The sequence below is a fragment of the Cydia amplana genome, chromosome 22 (genome assembly GCF_948474715.1).
Source record: "Cydia amplana chromosome 22, ilCydAmpl1.1, whole genome shotgun sequence".
Classification (NCBI taxonomy): Eukaryota; Metazoa; Arthropoda; class Insecta; order Lepidoptera; family Tortricidae; genus Cydia; species Cydia amplana.
Genome location: NC_086090.1, coordinates 11,628,788 through 11,651,964, shown reverse-complemented (window position 1 = coordinate 11,651,964; position 23,177 = coordinate 11,628,788). Strand labels below are relative to the sequence as shown.

The following is a 23,177-nucleotide window of genomic DNA, read 5'->3' as shown; positions in this document are numbered from 1 at the left end:
GTGTACTCATTTTTTCCTTTAGATTCTTACGTAATATATGGTAATATAGGGCGAGAGGGGGCGGGGGTCAGCCTATTCTTATGATTTCTTACATATAGGGAAGGGGGTCAAAAACTGGTAAAAATTGTCTTACGTAATTAATGAATCGCGCCTTTAGTGTTACTATTGCTTGGAACTGCTAAAATTATAAATTATAAATAAAGATCATATTATAATACAAACTTCAGCGACTTAGGGCCGACACATGACTGCAACTTGTATGGGAACTACACGCCGACTGCACGCCAATTGCAACGTCGGCGTGCAGTTCAACAAAATGACCCAGAACCCTGGCAGTTCCTAGTGGAACTCAGGTTTGGTGCAACACAGGCACATGCTGTCTTAATAAATCGACACGTCTTGATGAGCACTTATAGAGCTGATGCTGAACCTTCGCTGAACCTAGTGAAACTCAGGTTTGATGCAACATAGACACACGCTGTTTTGGACTGGACATCCGACTCGTCATGATGAGCGATTGGGAGAGCAGTACCCAAGATAGAGCTGATGCTGAACCCCGGCAGTACCTAGTGGAACTCAGGTTTGTTGCAACATAGGCACACGCTGTTTTAGTCATCCGACTCGTATCGATGAGCATTTAGGAGAGTAGTACCCAAGATAAAGCTGATGCTCAACCCTGGCTGTACTTATTGCAACTCAGGTTTGATGCAACAAAGACACATGCTGTTTTAGACATCCGACTCGTCATGATGAGCACTTGGGAGAGCAGTACCCAAGATAGAGCTGATGCTGAACCCTGGCAGTACCTAGTGGAACTCAGGTTTGTTGCACTTAGGAGATTAGTACCCAAGATAGGTTTGGTGCAACATAGGCACACGCTGTTTTGGTCATCTGAAACGTCTTAATGAGCACTTAAAAGAGCAGTACCCAAGATAGAGCTGATGCTGAACCCTGGCTGTACCTAGTGGAACTGTGTGTGTGTGTGTGTGTTTATGTACGGAGCAGCGTGATTACCGCCAGTAGGTGTCCAGACGGGATAGTTTTTCGCTCAACTGTGTGGTATGGACGCAAAAATTAAATTCAAGGACATTGGCTCGCTGACCCAACATTATGTAGGAAAGCCAGTTGGCTTCCTTACAAAAAGTACTGGGCGACCGTGTAGGATGTAATAAGCGCCTATGAAATTGTATATTATATGTGGATGATATTGGCAATTTGATTTTGTCGTCTGGACACGTTTTTAATGGACAAAGTAAAAGCTGTAAGTGCTGTAACAGACAGGCGTACCAGACAGCAACCGGGGTCCGGTTAGTATATTTCTTTCTTGCTCTCACTTATAGCTGCTTTCTTAACGGACCCACTCGATCGATCATGGAACAAGCCTCGGACTGGATCAAAATCGCGGTCCAGGTAGGAAAACTCCGCGAGCCCTTACAAAGCTCTGCTTTTTGCTAGTTTTTACATGCTGTTTTTGTATGCCAATCGATTCCATTCCTATCCAGTATCAATAGTTTCCAAGGGGTCAACTTACGGTAAAAGCCACAAATTAATAAAAACTTTTTGCATACATTTACTATGGGGAAAATGCGAAATGTTTTTCTCACAGACAAGTCGTTCCCTGTCACTTCAACAGTGTCAAGCGCGAATATTAAAAATTTATTTATTTTATCAGATTAGCAATTAGTGTGCCTAGATCTATTCTCCTTTTAGTGTAGGTACTCTTACTGAACCTATAATTTTAGAAATGGAGAATGATTCCCTCGGCGATCCTGGAGGGTCAACAGGCCCTTCAATTCAGTTCCCGCCGTCTCCCGCTGCGTTTGTAACTGTCAGAAACGACAACTGCCGCGCCATCTCAGCCCGCAGTCGTAGGCAAGATATAGACCCCAAGTCTAAATCCCGTATACCCATTAGCGATCAGAAGGTAAAAGTGTTGTCTAGGTCCAGGTCATGCTCTCGATCAAATCCCCCGCAGTCTAAAACAGTTGGCAATATTGCTGGAACTAACAAGGAGACAGGAATTATCCTTAACAACCCATTTTATAGTCTACCAGAGCCTGACTCTCAGGATTCTGAGTTGGCCCTCGGCCAAATATCGTCTAGTAATATTTTGCCAGATCAATTCCCAAATACAAAGTCTAATTCGTCGTATAGCCTCAAAGTTAAAAGGATGGTTCAGGGACAGGAGATTAAACTACCGACCGATTCTGATGATGATTCCTACTACGAGTATAACAAAAGCGAAGATGATGAAAATTTGATGGATGTGGGCAGACAAACTACGAAAAGACATAGAGAAGAAGAAAAGGAAAGTGAGGATGGAATGAGAGAGTGGAATACAGTGGAAACGAAAAGGAAAAAGGAGAGAAACACCCCAGTACCTCCAGATGACATCGACAAAGTTTACCTTCAAGTGTATATCTCGAATAAAGAACAACTTCCGAAACAGTTTGCCATGGCTCGTTTTTTAAAAGAAAACAACATAAAAGGTATCTGTGCTATAAAATATTTAAACCCTTTTAAAGTTCGGCTGGAGTTTAGTGACAAGGAAAATATGGACAAAATTTTTCAATGTGAAAACATTATTAAACAAGGTTGGGTTTTACACAAGCCAATGGAGACTGGACTGAGTTATGGCATCATAAGAAATGTTGATATTGATCTTGCCGAGGAAGATATTCTAAAGTTAGTGAATTGCTCTGAGAAAGTAATTGCAGCCAAAAGATTAAACCGCCGTGATAAAGCCGATGGTCATTGGTGCCCTAGTGAGGTGGCACGGCTATCTTTCAAGTGCTCGAAACTGCCACCTTACGTCTTCGTTGATGACTTACGATTAAAAGTAGAACCCTACGTTCACCCTGTCACACAATGTTTCAAATGTTGGAAAATTGGTCATAGCATTAGAAATTGTACTTCAAAAATATTTATGTGCCCTAAATGTGGAGGCGATCACCCTAACTGTGTAACTACTACCTTTGAATGCGTTAACTGTCGTGGTAACCATATTTCGATGGCGAAGATCTGCCCTGTATTCCAGAAAGAAAGGAAACTAAGGGAGTTGATGTCAGAATTCAACTGTACTTACAGAAAGGCACTGACCCTTTACGCGTCCCCTATACCAAGACCACTACAGGAAGAAAAACCGTGCATGAATTCTCACTCATTCCCTCCATTAAAGATTAGCCCTCCACCAATCTCTGATAAATCGCCATGTGTTGCATCGTACAGTAATGTTCTTTCAGAAAGAAGAGCTAATCCAATTCTGAATCACAAAGTTCAAGACCCAATACCTGGTACTTCCAAGCTTGGATCGTCGGAACAAAAAATTAAAACTCAAACCAAAAACGAGAAAAGGAAGAAACCCGCTGTTGACTCACCGAAGATAGAACGGAATACAGGAATTAACGCTCAAAGTGACACGGACAATGGATCACACGAGAACGAGAACAATCGGAAAACGACTTTTAATGAGCTGTTAAGACGGGTAAAGGAGGTGATTTTTCTAAATAGTATAAGTATCCAAGACAAAATTCAAGGCGTAATTAAATTGTGTGTGGAATGGATGGTGATTCTGGCGGCAGGATTCTTTTCAGACTCAAGTATAGTTAAAGGTTTTTTGCAGTTTGTTAATTATGGCTAGCTCTAGTAAATCCATTAGTTTAAATATTATTCAATGGAATGCCCAGAGTCTGTTAGGCAAGCTTAAATCGTTTCAAGAATTGTTAAGATTACAAAAAGTTCATATTGCTGTGGTAAGCGAAACATGGTTGTCAAAAGATTATAGCGTTAGAGTTAATGGTTATCAGGTTTACAGAAAGGATAGACTTGATGGTTACGGGGGTGTAATGATTCTCGTACATAACTCTATTCAATCTCTAATATCCAATGTTGTCATTAGTAACACAGGTATTGAATTTCTGAAGGTTAAGCTTTTAGGATGCCGAGTTATTGAAAACATTGTTGCAATTTATTGTCCTAGTAAAATAAATACAAGTCAAACGGATTGGGACGAAGTCTTAGGTCATTGTGAGCCGAAAACCTTAGTCCTTGGCGACTTTAATGGGCATCACTCTAGTTGGTCGTGTAAGACGGATCCAAGAGGTAATCAAATTTATAATTCTATTTTGGACAGTGACTTGTTAACACTCAACAACGGAGACACCACTTGGATGAGGCTTTCTGACGGCGTATTACAAAAATCCTCTCCCGATATTAGTATGGCCAGCACAGATATAGCTCTAGACCTTAATTGGTCAATAGTTAATGAAACATTAGGTAGTGATCACTTTTTTATAAAACTTTCAACTAAATATCAATGCAATTTCAGCATCCCTGTTAAAAAAAGAAATTTCAAAAAGGCTAATTGGCAAAAATATACAGAAGATTTACAAGATCATTTTGAAAATTTTACATTCTGTAGCGACCATCAAGAAAATTATAATCAATTTATTCACCTCATTAATCAAGTAGCAGATATATATGTCCCTTATCATACATTTAATAATAATATAAAGTCAGCTTTTAAGCCTAAACCCTATTGGAACCAAAAGCTATCGGAAGCTATAGCCAAACGCAGGTTGGCGTTAACCATGTTTCGTAGGAATCCTACTCCAGGAAACCTAGATATTTTACAGGACCAAACTTCTAAGGCCCATAATGATCTGTGTGGAGCTATACGAAAGAGTTGGCAAGATCTATGCTCTTCAGTCGATGCAAGTACTACTTCGAGTGAGATGTGGAGGAAAATGGCCTGGATGAAGGGCTACAGAACCCCTAGACAGTACATTAATCCAGTACTAGCTGAAGAACTACTATGTTCGCTGTCTCCAGATTACGCTGTCCCACCTTCGCCCTTGCTTTTGGATCATGAGTCTCCCATTGACATTGATATCTCTATTCAGGAGTTAAATAAGTGTATTAAACTTAAGGATACCTCCCCTGGGTGCGATGACATTTCATACTCGATGATTAGACATCTTCCAGAAAATGGCAAAAAGATACTGTTGCGTCTATACAATAACTTTTTCGTAAACGGATTTGTCCCTAGTCAGTGGAAAGATATTGGTATTATCCCTATCCCAAAACCGGGCAGAGATCCAAGCCAAGTATCATCATTACGACCTATTTCTTTAATGTCGTGTGTATGCAAAATCTTCCACGCAATTATCAACCATAGAATCGAGTGGCTTCTAGAACGTAATAAGGTGTTCTCTGAAAATACTTTGGGGTTTAGGAAATGTAAATCATGTTTAGATAATTTGAGCATCCTGGTTACTAGGATTCAAATTGGCTTCTCAAAAGGTTTATCAACTTTAGGCTGCTTTTTAGATATTGACAGTGCTTACAATAATATTGATAATACTGTGCTAATCTCTACCCTGGACTCACTAAAAGTAGGACGTAGAGTTTGCAACTACCTTTGGAATTTTTTGAAGCATAGAGTCCTCAAAATTCAATTAGATGATCTAGTTATAGAAAGATCGACTGGTCGCGGTTTAGCCCAGGGGGACCCGCTATCCCCGTTACTTTTTAACATAGCCACTATGAAGATCTGTAAAACCCTTGAGAAGGAGATATTCATTTCTCAATATGCTGATGATTACGTTTTATATTGCCATTGTAAAAACCCTGCTGAGGGAGAAGTAAAAATCCAGCAGGCTTTAGATAAAATACATACCTTATTTTTAGACATAGGTCTAGAGATTTCTCAGAGTAAAAGTAAAATTTGTCTGTTTAAAAGGGGATTTAAAAAAGATAACATTTCTATTAAAATTAACAACAAAGCACTTGAAGTTGTGGATACCGTTAAATACTTGGGCCTTTGGCTTGACCGAGGCCTGCGATGGGGGAAACACATAAATGAAATCAAAATTAAAGTTACTAAATTTATAAATATATTTAAAGTTTTGGCGGGAGCGGGGTGGGGAGTGCACCAAGTCCACTTAAGACGACTGTACATTGCAATGATAAGAAGTAGGCTCGATTATGCTAGTTTTTTATACGGGAATAGCGCTAAAACTAATTTAGCTAGGTTAGACACACTTCAAAACACTTGCTTACGAATAATTGGAGGGTTTATAAAAAGTACACCTATCCATGTCATGGAATCAGAACTGACCGTACCTCCGTTAGCAATTCGGAGACAGTATCTTGCAGGGAAAATGTTGTTAAAATCTAAATCTCAAAGTACAAATTCCCTACCTGGTCTTCTGTCGGATTTAAAAAACTCTTTTGATAACCTTTACTGGCGTAACAAAACAAAACCGTTAATTGGACTTGTATTTAATGAGTTTAAGGACACCCCGGTATACTGTAGTAACCAGCTAGAAATGTTTTCACTCGATACCTGGGTTACTAATATAGATTTAAGTACTCATCTAGTATTAAATGTTGAGAAAATCGATAAAGCTAAACGTAAGTACGACGGATCTCAGTTACGAAGTATATGCAATTCAATGCTTACAGACACCTATCATGACTATTATAAGATATTTACAGATGGATCTAAAACAGATATTGGTAGTGGGGCAGCATTCCTAGATTGGCAAACCGGTGAAGTAATTAAACTACACATTATGGACAATATTTCGATAATGGCTATTGAAATGATTGCAATTGCAGAGTCACTTTCATATATTGACAGCATCAATAGTCACAATATGTTTGTAATTTTAACGGATTCTAAATGCACACTTCAACATTTGAACCGTTGTACTTACGTCTTTAGGGGCATTCCAGTGGCTTACACTATAATTCGTCTAGTACTTAAACTATGCGCTGCCAAAAAGAAAGTTATTTTTCAGTGGACCCCGTCCCACTGTGGTGTTGTGGGGAACGAGGTGGTGGATCGGTTGGCTAGGGAAGCAGCCGAAATGGGTGTTAAATGCCATAATACCCCTTGGTTCTCCGATGTTCTGTACAAGGTCAAAAATATGTGCTTTGACATGTGGTCTGAATATTTTGATGAAAGATCTCGCACAAAGGGTATATGGTATAAAACGATCCAACCCACACTTCCTCGTGCTCCATGGTTCTCTTTCTGTAGGATGAACAGGCAAGATTTAATTGTTGCTCTTAGATTGCGATCTGGCCACATTCCTTTAAATAGTTTCGCGTTTATGATGCGTAAAGTTGACTCGCCTAAATGTAACTTATGCGGAGTAGTTGAAGATGTGTTTCATATTTTAATGGAATGTCGCCGAGGTGCTGCACAGCGTCGTTTGCTCAATGTCAGGTGCTATGACCTCGGCAGAGTCAATAGCATCCTGGCATGTCCAGCCTCCGAAGAGGCTGGGCTTCTTTATAATATGGTCAAGGCCATCTTACAAATTAGAAATAGTGAAAGTTAGATTGTTGTAGTTTTTTTTAGAGAGCCACTATGAGGGTGGCATTTGTAAAAACCCTCTATAAATAAATAAAGATTAAAAAAAAAAAAAGAAATGTTTTTCTCAATTTTCTATCTCGCCCATCAGTCCTATAGCAATGTCTTCATACAGTATTATGGTCCTTAAATGTAACAGGACTGATTGGCCAGATAGAAAAATGTGAATTTAATTCCACATCCAGTTTGGGAATACAAAATTAGACATGCCTTACAAGTAAAAGTTGGCTTCAAAGACTCGCATCCAGGGCATAATGCTTTTATAAAAAAACTCCTCAATAAATGACAGTGACAGTTCCGTCAAAATCAAACGTTCGAGGAGACTTATTATTTACAACTACCGAATTATAAAAAATATGTGCTACCCATTCACACTCGATGTAACCTCATGATGGCGTAAATGTCGATTTTATTAACATTTTAATCCATATTTAATATTATATACTGGTGATTCTTTCTCGTTAAAAAATAATGTAATCTAAAGATTAACTTTGCTCGAACTTGACACTAACTTACTTCCTGTCAAAATTTCTGACTTTGTATTTTGTGTATAATCAATTGAATTCGTATTTCCGTGCGTATCATCGTTCTCGAAAAGATAACAAACAATATTTACACTGCGAAACAAAGCTATGACTTCAAACTGCCGTTACAGCAATGCTCAACAGCTGAACCAATAATTTGACGCCCCATTATTAAAGAAACAGTGAGTAGATTTTTTAGTTGTTCTCCTTCTAACAAAGAGGATTTACAACTGTTGTCTCACGCAGTTTTTTCTAATTTAAAGCTGAATTAGTTATCCGTGCGTGTTAAGCTCTAACAACGTTGAACTAAGAAACTTATTTTTTTTTATTGGAAATAAGGAGTTGAAATTCTAGTGTTTTTAAAGTGATGATTTCATCTGTAAGCTAGTGAATTAGGTCACAAAAGACACCGGATAAGCGGCGGCTAAAATTGCGGGAGTAATTTGCTCACTCCACTCAACAATAACACAGATCAAAGTTTTTTTTTTTACTTGGAACTGTTTCTAGAAGGCATTGATTGTGCATTGTTATGCCAATTGCTCACATAACTACTGCTTACTAATCAGGTTAGAGCCAAGTAACTGAATTAAAGGTTTCTGAAGGATAATTAACTTACCAAGTGTTACTTTGTGCCTGAATTTTGATAAAAACATACTGTAGTAAATTTAGGCTGATCAGTTCGATGCAATGGAAGATATACATTTAAGTAAGTATGCCAAATTGATATTAATCTAATTAATCCAATTGCAAACAAAAACGACCTTGTAAATTTATACATCCCAAGCCATAAAACTAGAGTACTTTATGATAGTATCATACTAGGATTATGGATCAAAACATTGGCTTGAATAGATGAGTTTTTAACTTTTTTTGGGACATTATCATCATTTTAGCCTTTAGTCGCCCTATTTTTAGTTTAGGCGAGCTATTGAGTATAGGCCTCTCTTCGTGTATGCCACTTATCCTGATCCTGGGCTAGTGTCATCCAAAAGTGCCCTGCGTTTTTTCGAATGTCATCTATCCAACGAGCCAACGGACAAAGAAGAAAACACAAGGTTTCAACTTCTTAGTTACAGAACATTAGGAACAGAAATTGTAGTGTGAGACCCACATGAGACCATATTATTAGTGTATACCTACATATTTTCTGCTCTGTTCAATATTAATTTCTTAATCAGACACCTTTTGTGAGCATTTAATATTAATTTAGGCATGTGTTACATTTTGTGATGTAAGATATAGGTTGTTGATCCTTAGAAAAGGCACAGTCACAGGAGGCCACAGACATTAAAGAAAAAAAACAGTCTACTTAAAATTTTATATTATTTTTGGTCCTATGTTCATCAAAAATAAATAATTTAAAACAATAGTGATATTAATCTACAGGGATTCGGATCTCGAGGGATTTTTATAAGTCAATAATATCATAATATTAATTTACAGACACAAAACCCCCAATGGCGGAGACTCTCAGCCCGCTGTCGCCCAGCATGAACCGTGGGCCCCGGGGGTTCATGGGCTCTCTGCGCGCGCGGCTCGGTCGCACGCCCACTGCAAGACCTGCCGGAGATGGTATGTTGGAATAAAGCATTTTCACATTGTCTAAAAGGGAAAAAACATTTATTTACATAAAATACATATATATACAGTGGTACTACTAAACTAAATAACTAAATTATTTGCAACTCATAACCAATACGAATTTTATTTAATTTTATACGAAATTTGCTCCGACCAATTATTAATTATGCATAAATTCAAATATTATACATAATAGCATGCATGGCCTGTAATATAATTTAGTATTAAGCTAGATAATTATAAGACAATTTGTGTGCCCTAACAGGGTGTCATGTCATAGAAAGCTTCCTGAATAATTGTAACAACATCCTATGTACATGACTATACAAATAAACATTTTATCTTATCTTATCTAGCTTAAATCTAAAATAGACCCTTGAGGCATTGTACCAAGGATGCTGGCGGCATTTCCTCGCTGTATCGCAATGCTGATACGTTGTGCGAGTCAAATTGGATGTGATAATGGATGTCAATATCAATCAAAAACAGTAAAATGTAAAAAGCAAAGGGAAAAGTGCCTTTTTATATTTATTTGTTCACTAGTTTCTGCCCGTAACTTTGTCTGTGTGGGATGATGATGATGATGATTGATAACGCTATATCCTTCTTTGGGCCTTAAACTTTCTCCATACCAAATTTTATCTAAATTGGTTCAGTGGTATAAGCGTGGAGAGATAACAGACAGACAAAGAGACAGTTACTTTTGCATATATAATACTAGCGACCCGCCCCGGCTTCGCACGGGTTAACAAATTATACATAAACCTTCCTCTTGAATCACTCTTTCTATTAAAAAAACCGCAGCAACATCCGTTACGTAGTTTTAAAGAGAGAACAGACAGCAGGAAGCGACTTTGTTTTATACTATGTAGAGATTAGTAGGGATTTAAAAATACATTTAAGTAGTTACGAATTTTGTTCTCTAGGGGGGGAGGGGAGCTGCCTCCTGCCTCCCCTTGGCGACGCTCTAACAATGGAACATAAGTAATTGAAAACACACTTAACCTGTTACAGTTTACCTTATTTACCGCATCGGCTGACCGCCCGCGATAAACGCCGTCCAATCAACACGGACATAGAGAAAAAAATACATAAGAGTGCTCACTCCATACATCAGTAGGGCTAAGATGGCCGGCTCTTTATCATTTGTCACCATGGCTGTCACGTTCTAACAAATATGTAAATGCGAAAGTGACGCATAGCATGACAGGTGATAAAAATGCGACCATGATAGCTGGTCAGTTTTGGTATCAAAAAGACTAGTATTTTCATAGTCGACATCTAGCATCGTATAGCGGAATTATCAGTACTGCTACTTGACAATAGATGTAGCACCGACCCAAAAGTCTAATGCTCAACAATTTTCAGCTAATAATATAACCGGATTAGCCGGAACTCTATTTGCAACTCCTTCTGCTTTAATATTAGTTGTAAATTGTTGTTCAATACAATTTTCGTGAGTCGCGACCCACTAGACATCTAGTATCAAATAGCGGTACTGATAATTCCGCTATTCGATGCTAGATGTCGATAAAATAATAGTATTTTTGGTACCAAAACTGATGTATGGAGTGCGCACTCTTATTCTTACTATATTTCTCTATGACACGGATAAACTTTATCAGTGCACCGGTGTCTGGCGCGTCGTATAGGCGCGCACGCGCATTAATTATTTGTTAGTTAATTTTGATACAGAAAATACGGGTGTATTTATACCCATTTGTCCCCGCATCACGTGACATGAAGCAGGGACAAATTTTCGGAAAAAAGGAATAAAACGTTTTTTAATTAGTTTACTTGTATTAAGGTTCAAAAAGTGGTGCACGTAAAAATTAAAAAGATACTTAGAGTCTGTGCGGAAAGAGAAGAGTCGTGAAATGTATGGGATCCCACCACAGACACTACATTGTTTTTTTTTTGAGGAAAATAATATTGTAATTATTTTCATCAATTGAGCAATTTCAAACATTTAATTCACCATGTTGATAAATAATTAGAAATAAGGTGTCTCGGATCTTCTTTAGGTTTCTAGGTAGTTTAGTTTTTGTAAAGTCTATTTTTTTATTCCGTAGACTAAAACGACATTTCATAGTATGAACATCATGTGTCATTTCATACTATGAAATGTCATTTTAGTCTACCGAATAAAAAAATAGACTTTAGGTATTGTGTTTCTCCAGCGCATGAGTGGATTATCAAAGAACCGAGAATATAAATAAGTACCTAACTGTAAACACGCATGACTAATGAGATTAATATGTGCCGTAAGTGGACACGGAGCTGCGAGATGTCTGAAAAGAGCTCAAATGAAGGTAGGTATTTATTCTAGCATTGTTGTCAAATTCGATAAAACGTTGGTAGCTTAGCGGTAAGGGCGTGTCACTCTCAATTCAGAGGTTGCGGGTTCAAACCCCGACTCGTATAGTCACCTACAATTATAAATACACAACGAAGGCCGCATAAGTATTCTGACACGATTTAATTTGTAGAGCTAATTTGTATAAGAGCCTGGCACATATTTTTGCGGCCTTCGAAGAGTAAAATATTATTGCAGGTGACTGTACATTAGTAGTACGTTTATTGGAATTTTTCGGAACTTACGTAAGAAATATCACCAATCGTTTTCGTTCACTCAATATATTTTCTCTCTCTGCACCAATTGAAGGTATCTCTGTTTGGCCCTATGGTTAACTGGTAGAGAATGCCATTTGGCATTAAGTCCGCCATTTGTACATTGTTGTATATATTTTGTGCAATAAAGTTTAAATAAATAAATAAAGGAAAATACCGACAGGGAACCGAACTAATTCCAATAGGTCAAGTTTCCCCTCTGCATTGAAGGGTCAGGCATTTAAAACTAGTGTCTGCGCCAATTCTTGCGATTAAATGCTTAAGCAGATTATCCTCTCGCCGCCCACAAATTGATGATTGCTAAGAAAAATTTAAATTTTGATTTTTCTAAGATTCAAAATAGGTATTAATATTTAGGTAAAACTTACTTTTATGCCTCTGGCAGGCTAGAGGTAAATACTATCTTTTTTCGAGCAGGTGTGATCAAAAATTATTAACAAATATGAAAATAATAATCGCCTGCCCTGTTTTTCGTCGCCTTGATGTTAAGCGCAAAAAGCGTGACTAACAATAAACGGATGTCGAGTGTGAAAATCGGCATTTCTCAATCACCGAGGTCAGTTTGGTGCTATTGTTGAAATCGTATTGAATATAGACTAGACCACAGAATAAAATAAAATAAATAAATAAAATAAATATTGGGGGACATCTTACACAGATCAACCTAGCCCCAAACTAAGCAAAGCTTGTACTATGGGTACTAGGCGACGATATACATACTTATATAGATAAATACATACTTATATACATAGAAAACGTCCATGACTCCGGAACAAATATTAGTGTTTATCACACAAATAAATGCCCTTACCGGGATTCGAACCCAGGACCATCGGCTTAGCAGGCAGGGTCACTACCCAATAAATAATAGTACTAACTTAGTACTACTAAGTACAGAAGACTCACTCTCTAACAAAACGCGTCTGTTACGATCAGCACAGATATGGCTGCTAGGTGGCGACAGCGCCACGCGCGGCTTATGGCTTTCCCCAAAATTGGGGCCGAACGGATGTACTTTTAGCTACCTGTAGCAAAGCTACGAAATCGCGGAGTGACGCCTGACTAGACACGAAAACATGCATTGAGGTTCCGTTGTTTTTTATTAGACATGTCTATCTGCCTGTCTGTAGATACTAGGTTTAGCTTAGTGACCGTTAAGGATGAATCATGGCTAGAACGGTCCGGGTCCGGGCTGAGGCGTCCGACACTTCACCGATAACCGATCACGCGTCATAGAAAACGATGTGTCGGACGCCCGAACCTGGACCGTTCTAGCGTGAGTCATCCGTTATTGCTAGAGAGCTGATATGTAAGGTACTAGGTACCTAAATTTTAAACAACAATAAATATAATGGACCTTATACATCGTAAGACGGCAACAGCAACGTCCAAGTTCACCGACGATAGGTGCGATAACTCATAAGTCATAATGTGATTACTACTGAAGGGAAATGTGTAATAAAGGGTAAACGTCAGCTGTCGATCCGTTGGTGGCTTAAGGAGGGGAGGAGTCTAATAGCAACCCAAACATAATTATGGAAATAGTTATTTACGATACAAGTGCGTAAAAGAGGAAATTCGAAAGGAGTGGCGATAAATTAAAACACGACCGAAGGGAGTGTTTTAAATAGACACGAGTTGCGAATTACCTATTCGCACGCGTATTGTACAACGTTTTACAGTACATATGCCCCTTTAAATATTTGACATAACTACGAAAAGTACTTATTTACGCACTAGTGCGGGAAAGTAGCACCATATGTACTGTAAAATATATTTTAGTCGTTTCCTTCCGATTGATCCCTGAATAATTTATTTTTCTGTTGTTTCCAGGATATGTGGAATTCGGAGAGTTCCGGTCAGAGCGGCCCGGCATCAAAAAGGTCGGGACCTTCGCTGGGGTCTTCTGTCCCGTCGTGCTGTCCATGTTCAGTGCTCTGGTCTTCATCAGAATGGGTGAGTTTCCTGGATATGAGGAGTTTGAAGAGTTCAGAGCGGCCTAAGGACATATTTTACGGTAATGACGCCTATCTATGCTATGAATTCCTTTATAAAATAGCCACACATATTGTTATGTTATAAAATGATTCATCAGTTTATCGGAATAACACGTGTCATGTGGTGTGGAGTGTTATACATTCTGCGATTCTTTTCATTTGTTTTAATAATATTGTACTGTATTGGACTGTATTGGATCTATTTATGACTACTTTTAAGATATCTTTATAATTACCCGAATTTGGCAAACCAAGGATTGGGAAAATACTTGTAACACTCACCCACATACGTGGGTATGTTTGTGTCGTGTTTCCACCCTGGCGTCGTAACTACTACTGTGCCATAACACGATTTTTTAAACTTGGTTCAACTCATTTCGTAGTGTCAGGAAAATCATAAACATGAATATTTTATTAAAAAACCGTGTGTGTCGTTTCACGGTGTTTTAATTATGGACTTCGAAATGTTTTGCTAAGTCACGACTCTTGTGAGTCCTACTCCTAAGTCAGTAGTTTTTATCCCTCCGTATACTGTGCTACCCCTGAGCATTTGCTTTTTAATCCTGCTAATAGAACTGTAGTTTTCAAACCTAATTGCTTCATCATGACTATCTTATACGATTCAAGAACCATACGTAGTTTATGCAGAAATCTGTTGACAACACACCAGGCCAAAGGAATAAAAACAAATATCCAAGCCCCAAAAGTACTGTTTGAGAAACTGGACACCACTGGCGTTATAACATTCAATCGACCAAAACTCAATCTTGTAGACTACAGCGTAACGGCTCAGTTGTATCCCATCCTTCAATCCTGGGAGAAAACCTGCTCGAGAGTGCTCTTCAAAGGCGCTGGAGACAACTTCAGCGCTGGAGGTGACATCAAATGGCTTCTATCTTCTGACCACGACCCTACTAAATACGCTTGGATATCCACAGACTGCAACAACATGTATCTTGTATCTCAAAACAGGATTCCTTACATAGCTTTAATGGATGGTGCAGCGATAGGCGCCGCTTTGATGTTAATTGCCAATGGCAGGTATAAGATCGCCACGGAGCGAACCGTAGTTGCCATGCCAGAAGCTCGCATTGGCTGGATCGCCGGCTTCCCACATTTTTTACCAAAACTGAATAATCATTTAGGATTCTACATGTCGTTAACTGGCAAACGCTTGAAGAGTAAAGACGTAACATCGTCTGGCATAGCTAGCCACTTTGTTCCGAGCTCCCGCTTACGAGAGCTTGAACTTGAACTGTTTCACTGTAAAGTTGAGGATATAGAGGCTCGTTTGAATGCGTTCAGCGAGCCGGTGGGAGATTTCTCCTTAGCTCCTTTCTTAAAAGACATAGACTACTGTTTCTCTGCTGATACAGTTGAAGAAGTCATCGAAAGACTTAGAAACGTGGATAATGAATGGTCAAAAGAGACTTTGGAGATGATGGCTCCGTTATGCCCAACCATGCTTAAGGTTAGTCTTCGGAGTCTGCAGCTTGGGAAGACCCTTGACTTGAAGGAGGGTCTGCGGATGGTGCACCGTGTGTCGTCCCGCTGTATAGGTAGCTACAATGCACAGGAGGGGCTCAGGTCCGTGCTGGCGGGTGGAACTGGTCGTCCGAACTGGCAGCCAGGAACGCTAGCTGAGATGACAGATGCGATGGTGGACAAGTATTTTGAACCTCTACCGGAGGGAGAAGGACTCAGGTTATTCGACGATTAAAATATGGTTTGAGTGTTTTGAGACCGCCACGAGTGGCAGTGGTCTCTTTCGTGCTATGTGTGGTTTATGAATAACGATTAGTAAAGTGAGATTAAGCAACATGTTATTCAAATAGCTAATTTTCAAAAACTTCGTAGTTTTACTTTTCTGTCGTCTTTTATAAGTGAACATAATCCATAAGTAACGAATATGACCGTTACCTATGGATTATGTTAAAGAAATTTTAAATTAAAAGAATTACGAGTAAGTAAAATGTTTTTTATTGATCGCATTAGATTTATTTTTACCGTACCTAAAAAGAACAAAACGAAACCCTTATCTTAGGATTCCTCGTGTGTCTATCTGTTTGTCTGTCATTCCCCATTCCCCCCCCCCCTCCCCTCCCTTCCTTATCCCCGAAACGGCTAAATCTAAAATCTTGAAAAAAATACACAAGTTCGTTCTTTACCTATAGATTACAGGAAAACCCATAAGAAGTTTCCATTTAAGCGTGAGTCGAACTTAAAAAAAAGCGGGTAGGCTGTAAGTATCAGGGACACAGCCGCAATGGTTTACTTGAAACGTGGTGTGGAGTGTGGACAGCTAATGCGAAGGCCGAAGCCTGCATTATGGGGGGCTTGATCGATTTTCATTAGTATAGACATCTATCGTCTTTAATTTATATGTATGTAGTTAGTAGTGTGACTACTGACTACTTACAAAAGACAAATCAAAATATTTGATTAGATAACCGGACGAACGAAGCCTGCGTTGTGGATTTCTTACCGGACGAAGCCTGCGTTGTGGATTTCTTACATATATAACTAGAGTTTTTTCTTGAATAAATTACATTAAGTTATTTGTATAAAAAAAAATTAGATAAATAATTTGATTTGTTCCCAAAGTTGTCTGTCTTTAATTTCAGGGTACCTGGTCGGCAACGCAGGCCTCCTGGTGACCTTGGCGCAGTTCCTCCTGGCCTACCTGATCGTGGTGTTCACCGTGACGTCCATATGCGCCATCTCCACCAACGGCGCCGTGGAGGGGGGAGGGGTCTACTGTATCCTTTCAACATGCTCTTTTTACTTTTTTTTTGTTCACGGAGTGTGCGAATGCATTTACGCACCGTGTTCCGGCCGCGGGAGCCATTGATGGGGGGGGGGGGGGGCTCGCCGCTCCTGACCCCTCTCTTCTGGCGAGAGGGGGGGGGAACTTAGCCCTACCCACTAAGCCCACTCCGGCGTTTCACCCCCTTTGCCGTTTGCGAGAGCGCCATGGGATCGATTACACCACCAAGGCGCCCCCTGATGCTCTTTTTACCTCGTTTTTATAATATTAGACATATTATATGCTTTTTAGGGTTCCGTACTCAAAGGGTAAACTGTATCTCATGAACCGAGATAGATAGATAGTTGAAATTTTCACAGATAATGTATTTCTGTTGCCGCTATAACAACAAATACTAAAAACAGAATAAAATAGATATAGTCTGTCAAGCTGGATATGTTAGTAGCAATGTAAAGCAAACTAAAGTATTGTATCCCTAGGAAACTAACAGCAATGTACATCGAACAACGATGAAATGTAAACAAAATAGTTTCACAGATAAAATATAAATGACACGCGATTTTCGAACAATTAAAACGTAGTGTTGCTAACCCGCGATTTTTCAAATTTGCCGCCTTTTTCTACTGACAAGATTTGCCTGACCAAGTATATTTAAGTAGGGCTCACATACAACAAACGTGATTTTTTTGCCGTTTTTTGCGTATGGTACAGAACCCTTCGTGCGCGAGTCCGACTCGCACTTGGCCGGTTTTTGTAAGTTTACAAGCTGTAATTCCTTAGCGTACTCCAGTTATGATAAGCCGTACGTTAGGCCCTGAGTTCGGAGGCGCCATTGGTACTCTGTTCTTCTTCGCTAATGTAGTGTCGAGCGCCCTCTGTATCACTGCTTGCACGGAAGCGCTGGTGGAGAACTTTGGACCTCACGGTGAGTAGATACGGTGCATTTTACCTTGACAAGAATCCCTCCTTTTATGATTATAACGAGTGTCAAAGGAGTTTGGACTTTATTGTAAATTATATAAGTATATTTTTAATTTAACAAGAAAAAGCTAATGCTCGACCATCCCGAGTTCAGAGGGGCTATTGGTATTCTATTCTTCTTCGCTAACGTGGTGTCGAGCGCCCTCTGTATCACTGCTTGCACGGAAGCGCTGGTGGAGAACTTTGGACCCCACGGTGAGTAGATACGGTGCATTTTACCTTGACAAGAATCCTTCCTTCTGTGATTATGTGTGTCAAAGAAGTTTGGCACTTTATTGTAAATTATATAAGTATCTTTTTAATTTAACAAGTAAAAGCTAATGCTCGACCATCCCGAGTTAGGGGCTATTTGGTATACTATTTTTCTTCGCTAACGTGGTGTCGAGCGCCCTCTGTATCACTGCTTGCACGGAAGCGCTGGTGGAGAACTTTGGACCTCACGGTGAGTAGATACGGTGCATTTTACCTTGACAAGAATCCCTCCTTTTATGATTATAACGAGTGTCAAAGGAGTTTGGACTTTATTGTAAATTATATAAGTATATTTTTAATTTAACAAGAAAAAACGTATGCTCGACCATCCCGAGTTAGGGGCTATTTGGTATACTATTTTTCTTCGCTAACGTGGTGTCGAGCGCCCTCTGTATCACTGCTTGCACGGAAGCGCTGGTGGAGAACTTTGGACCCCACGGTGAGTTGATACGGTGCATTTTACCTTGACAAGAATCCTTCCTTCTATGATTATGTTTTTGACATAAGGAGGAGGAAGAGTTTGGGACTTTATTGTAAATTATATAAGTATCTTTTTAATTTAACAAGAAAAAGCTAATGCTCGACCATCCCGAGTTCAAAGGGGCTATTGGTAGGTATACCTACTATTTTTCTCGCGGACGAGTAAGTTACTGTTAGTACCATTTTTAGTGCACGTAAGGCCCGTCCTGAGATATACGTCAATGACTAATGTTTAATTTTTACTCTTTTCTTGTCGGTCTATATTTCTATCTAATTGTTACTAAGTGCATGATACCTCATTCTCCAAGCCTCATTTTTTTTCTTCAGGATACCTGATCTCGGACAACCAACCCGCGCTACCTGACGGCGACTGGTACCGGTTCCTGTACCGGTCCATCCTCAACGCCATCGGGCTGTGCGTCTCGCTCGCCGGGGCGTCGCTCTTCGCACGCACGAGTCTGGCAATATGGCTGACCATGGTCGTGTGCTTGGGAAGTGCTATGTTGAGTTTCTTCATAACGGCTCCGGCACTGGTAATTATACGTATACAGCTTCTACATAACATCGACAAGCGTATGAAATAGATCTTTTAGATTCTATAAAATTTTAGAATTTGTACAACCCTAGTGATTTGTGCCAACCCTAGTGTTGTTTCGCCAGCGCGTGCGGTCAATGACCCCGCGCATCATATAGCCAAAGAATAAATAATAGTACTAGGTACAGAAGACTCACTCTTTAACAAAACGCGTCTGTTACGATCAGCACAGATATGGCCGCTAGGTGGCGACAGCGCCACGCGCGGCTTATGGCTAGCCACCAAAATTCGTGTGGAACGGATGTACTTTTAGCTACTTGTAGCAAAGCGACGAAATCGCGGAGTGAGCCACGCCTGATATAGCTCAATTATAATAGGCGTATTTGACTACTAGTCAAATCAGCTTCTTTTTTCGAACTGTCAAAACGATTTGCTACTATGGAATTTATATGAAACACTAGCATGTGACGTCACGATCAAATTACCTACTCTTTGTAGTTTTATACTGGTTTTAAAATACAAATTGTGTCTAAAAATAACTGTTGTCTACGTTTCTTTATTAATCTTCTGGTGCTTTATTTCTTGCATGGTGTAATATATATAATTACTTCTAAATACGGTCAAATACCCTATTATTATTGAGCGTACTCGAAACGCCTTCTTTTCAGCTTAGGCAAAAATAATTTCGTATGTCTGTCTGTGTTCCCTACTGGTCGCATTTCCCTACAGATTTTTGTGAAATTTGGAGAGCACGTTCCATAATTATGTATATTACGATTGTTCTGTCGATTTTACGTTCAATCATCCACGTTCACTATCACCACTCTGTGGTTTGGCAGAAGAATAAATGTAATTAGTTATAAGCAAGTCTTGTGAATAAACCTTTTTTTTTTAAATATCATAACACAATTTTTCCTTTCAGATCGAGCGCCCCGAATCTAACAAGTTAACCAACGTAACCCACTTCAACTACACCGGTCTCAGCAGCGCCACTCTACTGGACAACTTGTACCCGAAATACGGACGGGATTACTCCACTACGGACGGACAGTTTGCTGACTTCGCTTCCGTGTTCGGTGTGCTGTTTACCGGGGTTACTGGGGTCATGGCTGGGGCTAACATGAGTGGTGAGTCGCATTAGTAACTAATACTACACACTTCAACTACACCGGTCTCAGCAGCGCCACTCTACTGGCCAACTTGTACCCGAAATACGGACGGGATTACTCCACTACGGACGGACAGTTTGCTGACTTCGCTTCCGTGTTCGGTGTGCTGTTTACCGGGGTTACTGGGGTCATGGCTGGGGCTAACATGAGTGGTGAGTCGCATTAGTAACTAATACTACACACTTCAACTACACCGGTCTCAGCAGCGCCACCCTACTGGCTAACTTGTATCCGAAATACGGACGGGATTACTCCACTACGGACGGACAGTTTGCTGACTTCGCTTCCGTGTTTGGTGTACTGTTTACCGGGGTTACTGGGGTCATGGCTGGGGCTAACATGAGCAGTGAGTCACATATAGCTCTGTTTTCATGTCAAAGATACTAAAACGACAGTTTGAATGACGCTTTATCGCTAGATTACCATTTCTTCCGAAAAAAATAAAAAGCTTGGTGCTGACAAGGTAACTAACGGAGCAATAAAAAGAAGTTAAATTTTTAGTGAAAATGCTATTTATTAGTTATTTACCCCCTTATTAGCAACCTTTTACAAACCTTTGTTAAATTTAGCCTCTTTCTAACAAACAGAAATGATAAACGGATAGGGACAAACGATTATCAACAGTTTGTTAGATTTAACAAACGCTTATGAATAACGCCATTAGTCTTTTGTGTGAGTTTAAATAAAGATAAAGATAAAAGATAGTTCATTCAAGTAGGCATATTACAATGCGGTTATGTTATGAACGTCAAATAAAGCTACACCTGCTCCAATCCTACACCTCTGCCTGAAGAAGATGTAAATCCCCCCTCAATTGGAGGAATTTATAGAAGTTGTAACAAGCGAGTTGACATGCTTCGATTACAAGACTAAGTGTAAGGCCTGAGTAGACGCTCGAAGCGGAGCGTTAGGCGGGGCGTGCAGCGTGGCTGTGGGCTCACGCGTGATGTGAGCAGCGTGCACTAAGGCCGCTCCTATACGTGCGCAATTGTTTAACATGCACGCCGCACGCCCCGCCCCGCTGCACGCACAACAAGAGCGTCCACTCAGGCCTAAAGCTTTGGATTCCTCCGAAAACGGTGCCGTCATATTACGGCCGCTATATAGCGTTGACTGACGTCACTAGAACGTTGTCTATGTAAACAAGATGGCGCGGTTTCCTAGACGGCGTTACGTTACGTTGATTGTCAACGTAACGTAAGATGACGGCCGTCATGACGGTTTCGATAGTTTCGTGAACGTTTTATTAGATAGCGGTGACGCCATTTTGAATAAATGACACGAGATTTGAATAAATGATTCCGTACTACGATTATTTTCCTCTTCTGATGATATTTCATCCTCCAAGTAAATTATAGATGATCGAGCAAATCTTGTCAGTAGGAAAAGGCGCGAAATTCAAATTTTCTATGGGACGCTATCCCATCGCGCCTACATTTTTCAAATTTGCCGCTTCGACCTTGGTGGATGACGGTGTGTTATGACGCCGTGGTACTTTCCACATGTCGCCACCGTAAAGACGGCCGTCTTTTGCGGCCGCTATATGACGGCCGTCATGTGACGGCACCGTTTTCGGAGGAATCCAAAGCTTTACACTAAATGTTCCCCAGGTGAGCTGAAGAACCCGGCCAGCAGCATCCCCCGCGGGACCCTGGCAGCGCTTCTGTTCACGGCGCTCTCGTACGCCGCGCTGTCGGTGCTGACGGCCGCTACCTGTAGCCGCGAGCTGCTGCAAAACAACTACGTGTATCTGCTGCCCGTCAACATCTGGCCGCCGTTCATCGCTGTCGGTTAGTCCTATGACGCCTTAGCTTTTAATTCAGAAAGTTTCTTATTACTGGGTAGAAAGAACAAAAACTATGACCAAATCACAGGACTGAAAGAAATAAAAAATAATAGGAAAATTACAATTGGTGCCGTGACCAGGATTCGTCTTTTAAATTTATAGGAACACATAATATATGTAATGATTATAAGCTTACGAGTACGTATACTTTATGTAAGTCTAGTGTTTATAGGGTTTAATCAAAGTCTAGTTTTAAGAGTGCATGCTATTGTATAGCAAAATATGTCTATGTACTGGATTTTTTTCTACTTACCACCTATTTACTGTACCATATTTTATGCGAATAAAGAACTTTACTTTATATTTATTTATTGGCAGGTATGTTGATGGCGACATTTTCCGCTGGCTTGTCAAACCTGATCGGAGCGTCACGAGTGTTGGAGGCGCTCGCTAAGGACAATATTTATGGTAAATATAGTCTGTCAAACTGTCAATGTCAGTAGCAATGTAAAGCAAACTAAAGTATGCGAAACGAGCCAAAAGCAGCAATGTACATCGAACAACGTTGAAATGTAAACGAAACAGTTCCACAGATAAGATATAAAAGACACGCGATTTTCGAACAATTCAAACGTAGTGTTGCTAACCCGCGATTTTCTACTGACAAGATTTGCTTGACCAAGAATATACGGTCACGTTAGTATTCAAGTCTTTTACTCAGTACTGACAGAAGCTTCTTGAGCTTTCGGTGGGACTCGGCTAGTGTGCGAATGTTCGAGAATTCCAATTTATTTATTTATTTATTTATTTATTGAAGTGAAAACTTCTTTAGCGGCGCTGGGCACTTTTTGAGTTGGGGAAAAAATTATAAACTCGAGACAGCGTAAGGCGATCACGTGACCGTAAGCTCTGTAAGGTGGCTACTCATAATTTAAATGGCATTTAAATCAATGTTATTTGACATTTATGTTGCGGACTCCTTTTCAAGACTCTTTACCTATGTTCAAATAATTTGACGTTGTCATGGCAGTATGTAAATAAACATGTCAATGAAAAAGTGTGATCTTATTTGAGAATGATAATAATATATAAT

At 39.9% G+C, this 23,177-nt stretch overlaps 1 protein-coding gene across 1 annotated transcript in view; it reads left to right on the top strand.

Moving 5' to 3' along the window:
- Window positions 1-7,892: 7,892 nt before the first annotated feature.
- The window catches only part of LOC134658350 (solute carrier family 12 member 9), a 46,165-nt gene continuing 30,880 nt past the window's right edge, over window positions 7,893-23,177 (top strand). Inside the window, exons 1-9 of the mRNA XM_063513979.1 lie at window positions 7,893-8,087; window positions 9,349-9,477; window positions 13,951-14,073; window positions 16,739-16,873; window positions 17,672-17,806; window positions 18,922-19,127; window positions 20,052-20,256; window positions 21,909-22,088; window positions 22,463-22,552. Of these exons, the coding sequence (XP_063370049.1) occupies window positions 9,363-9,477; window positions 13,951-14,073; window positions 16,739-16,873; window positions 17,672-17,806; window positions 18,922-19,127; window positions 20,052-20,256; window positions 21,909-22,088; window positions 22,463-22,552 (1,189 nt within the window). The 5' untranslated portion in view covers window positions 7,893-8,087; window positions 9,349-9,362. The remainder of the gene's footprint in view (window positions 8,088-9,348; window positions 9,478-13,950; window positions 14,074-16,738; window positions 16,874-17,671; window positions 17,807-18,921; window positions 19,128-20,051; window positions 20,257-21,908; window positions 22,089-22,462; window positions 22,553-23,177) is intronic.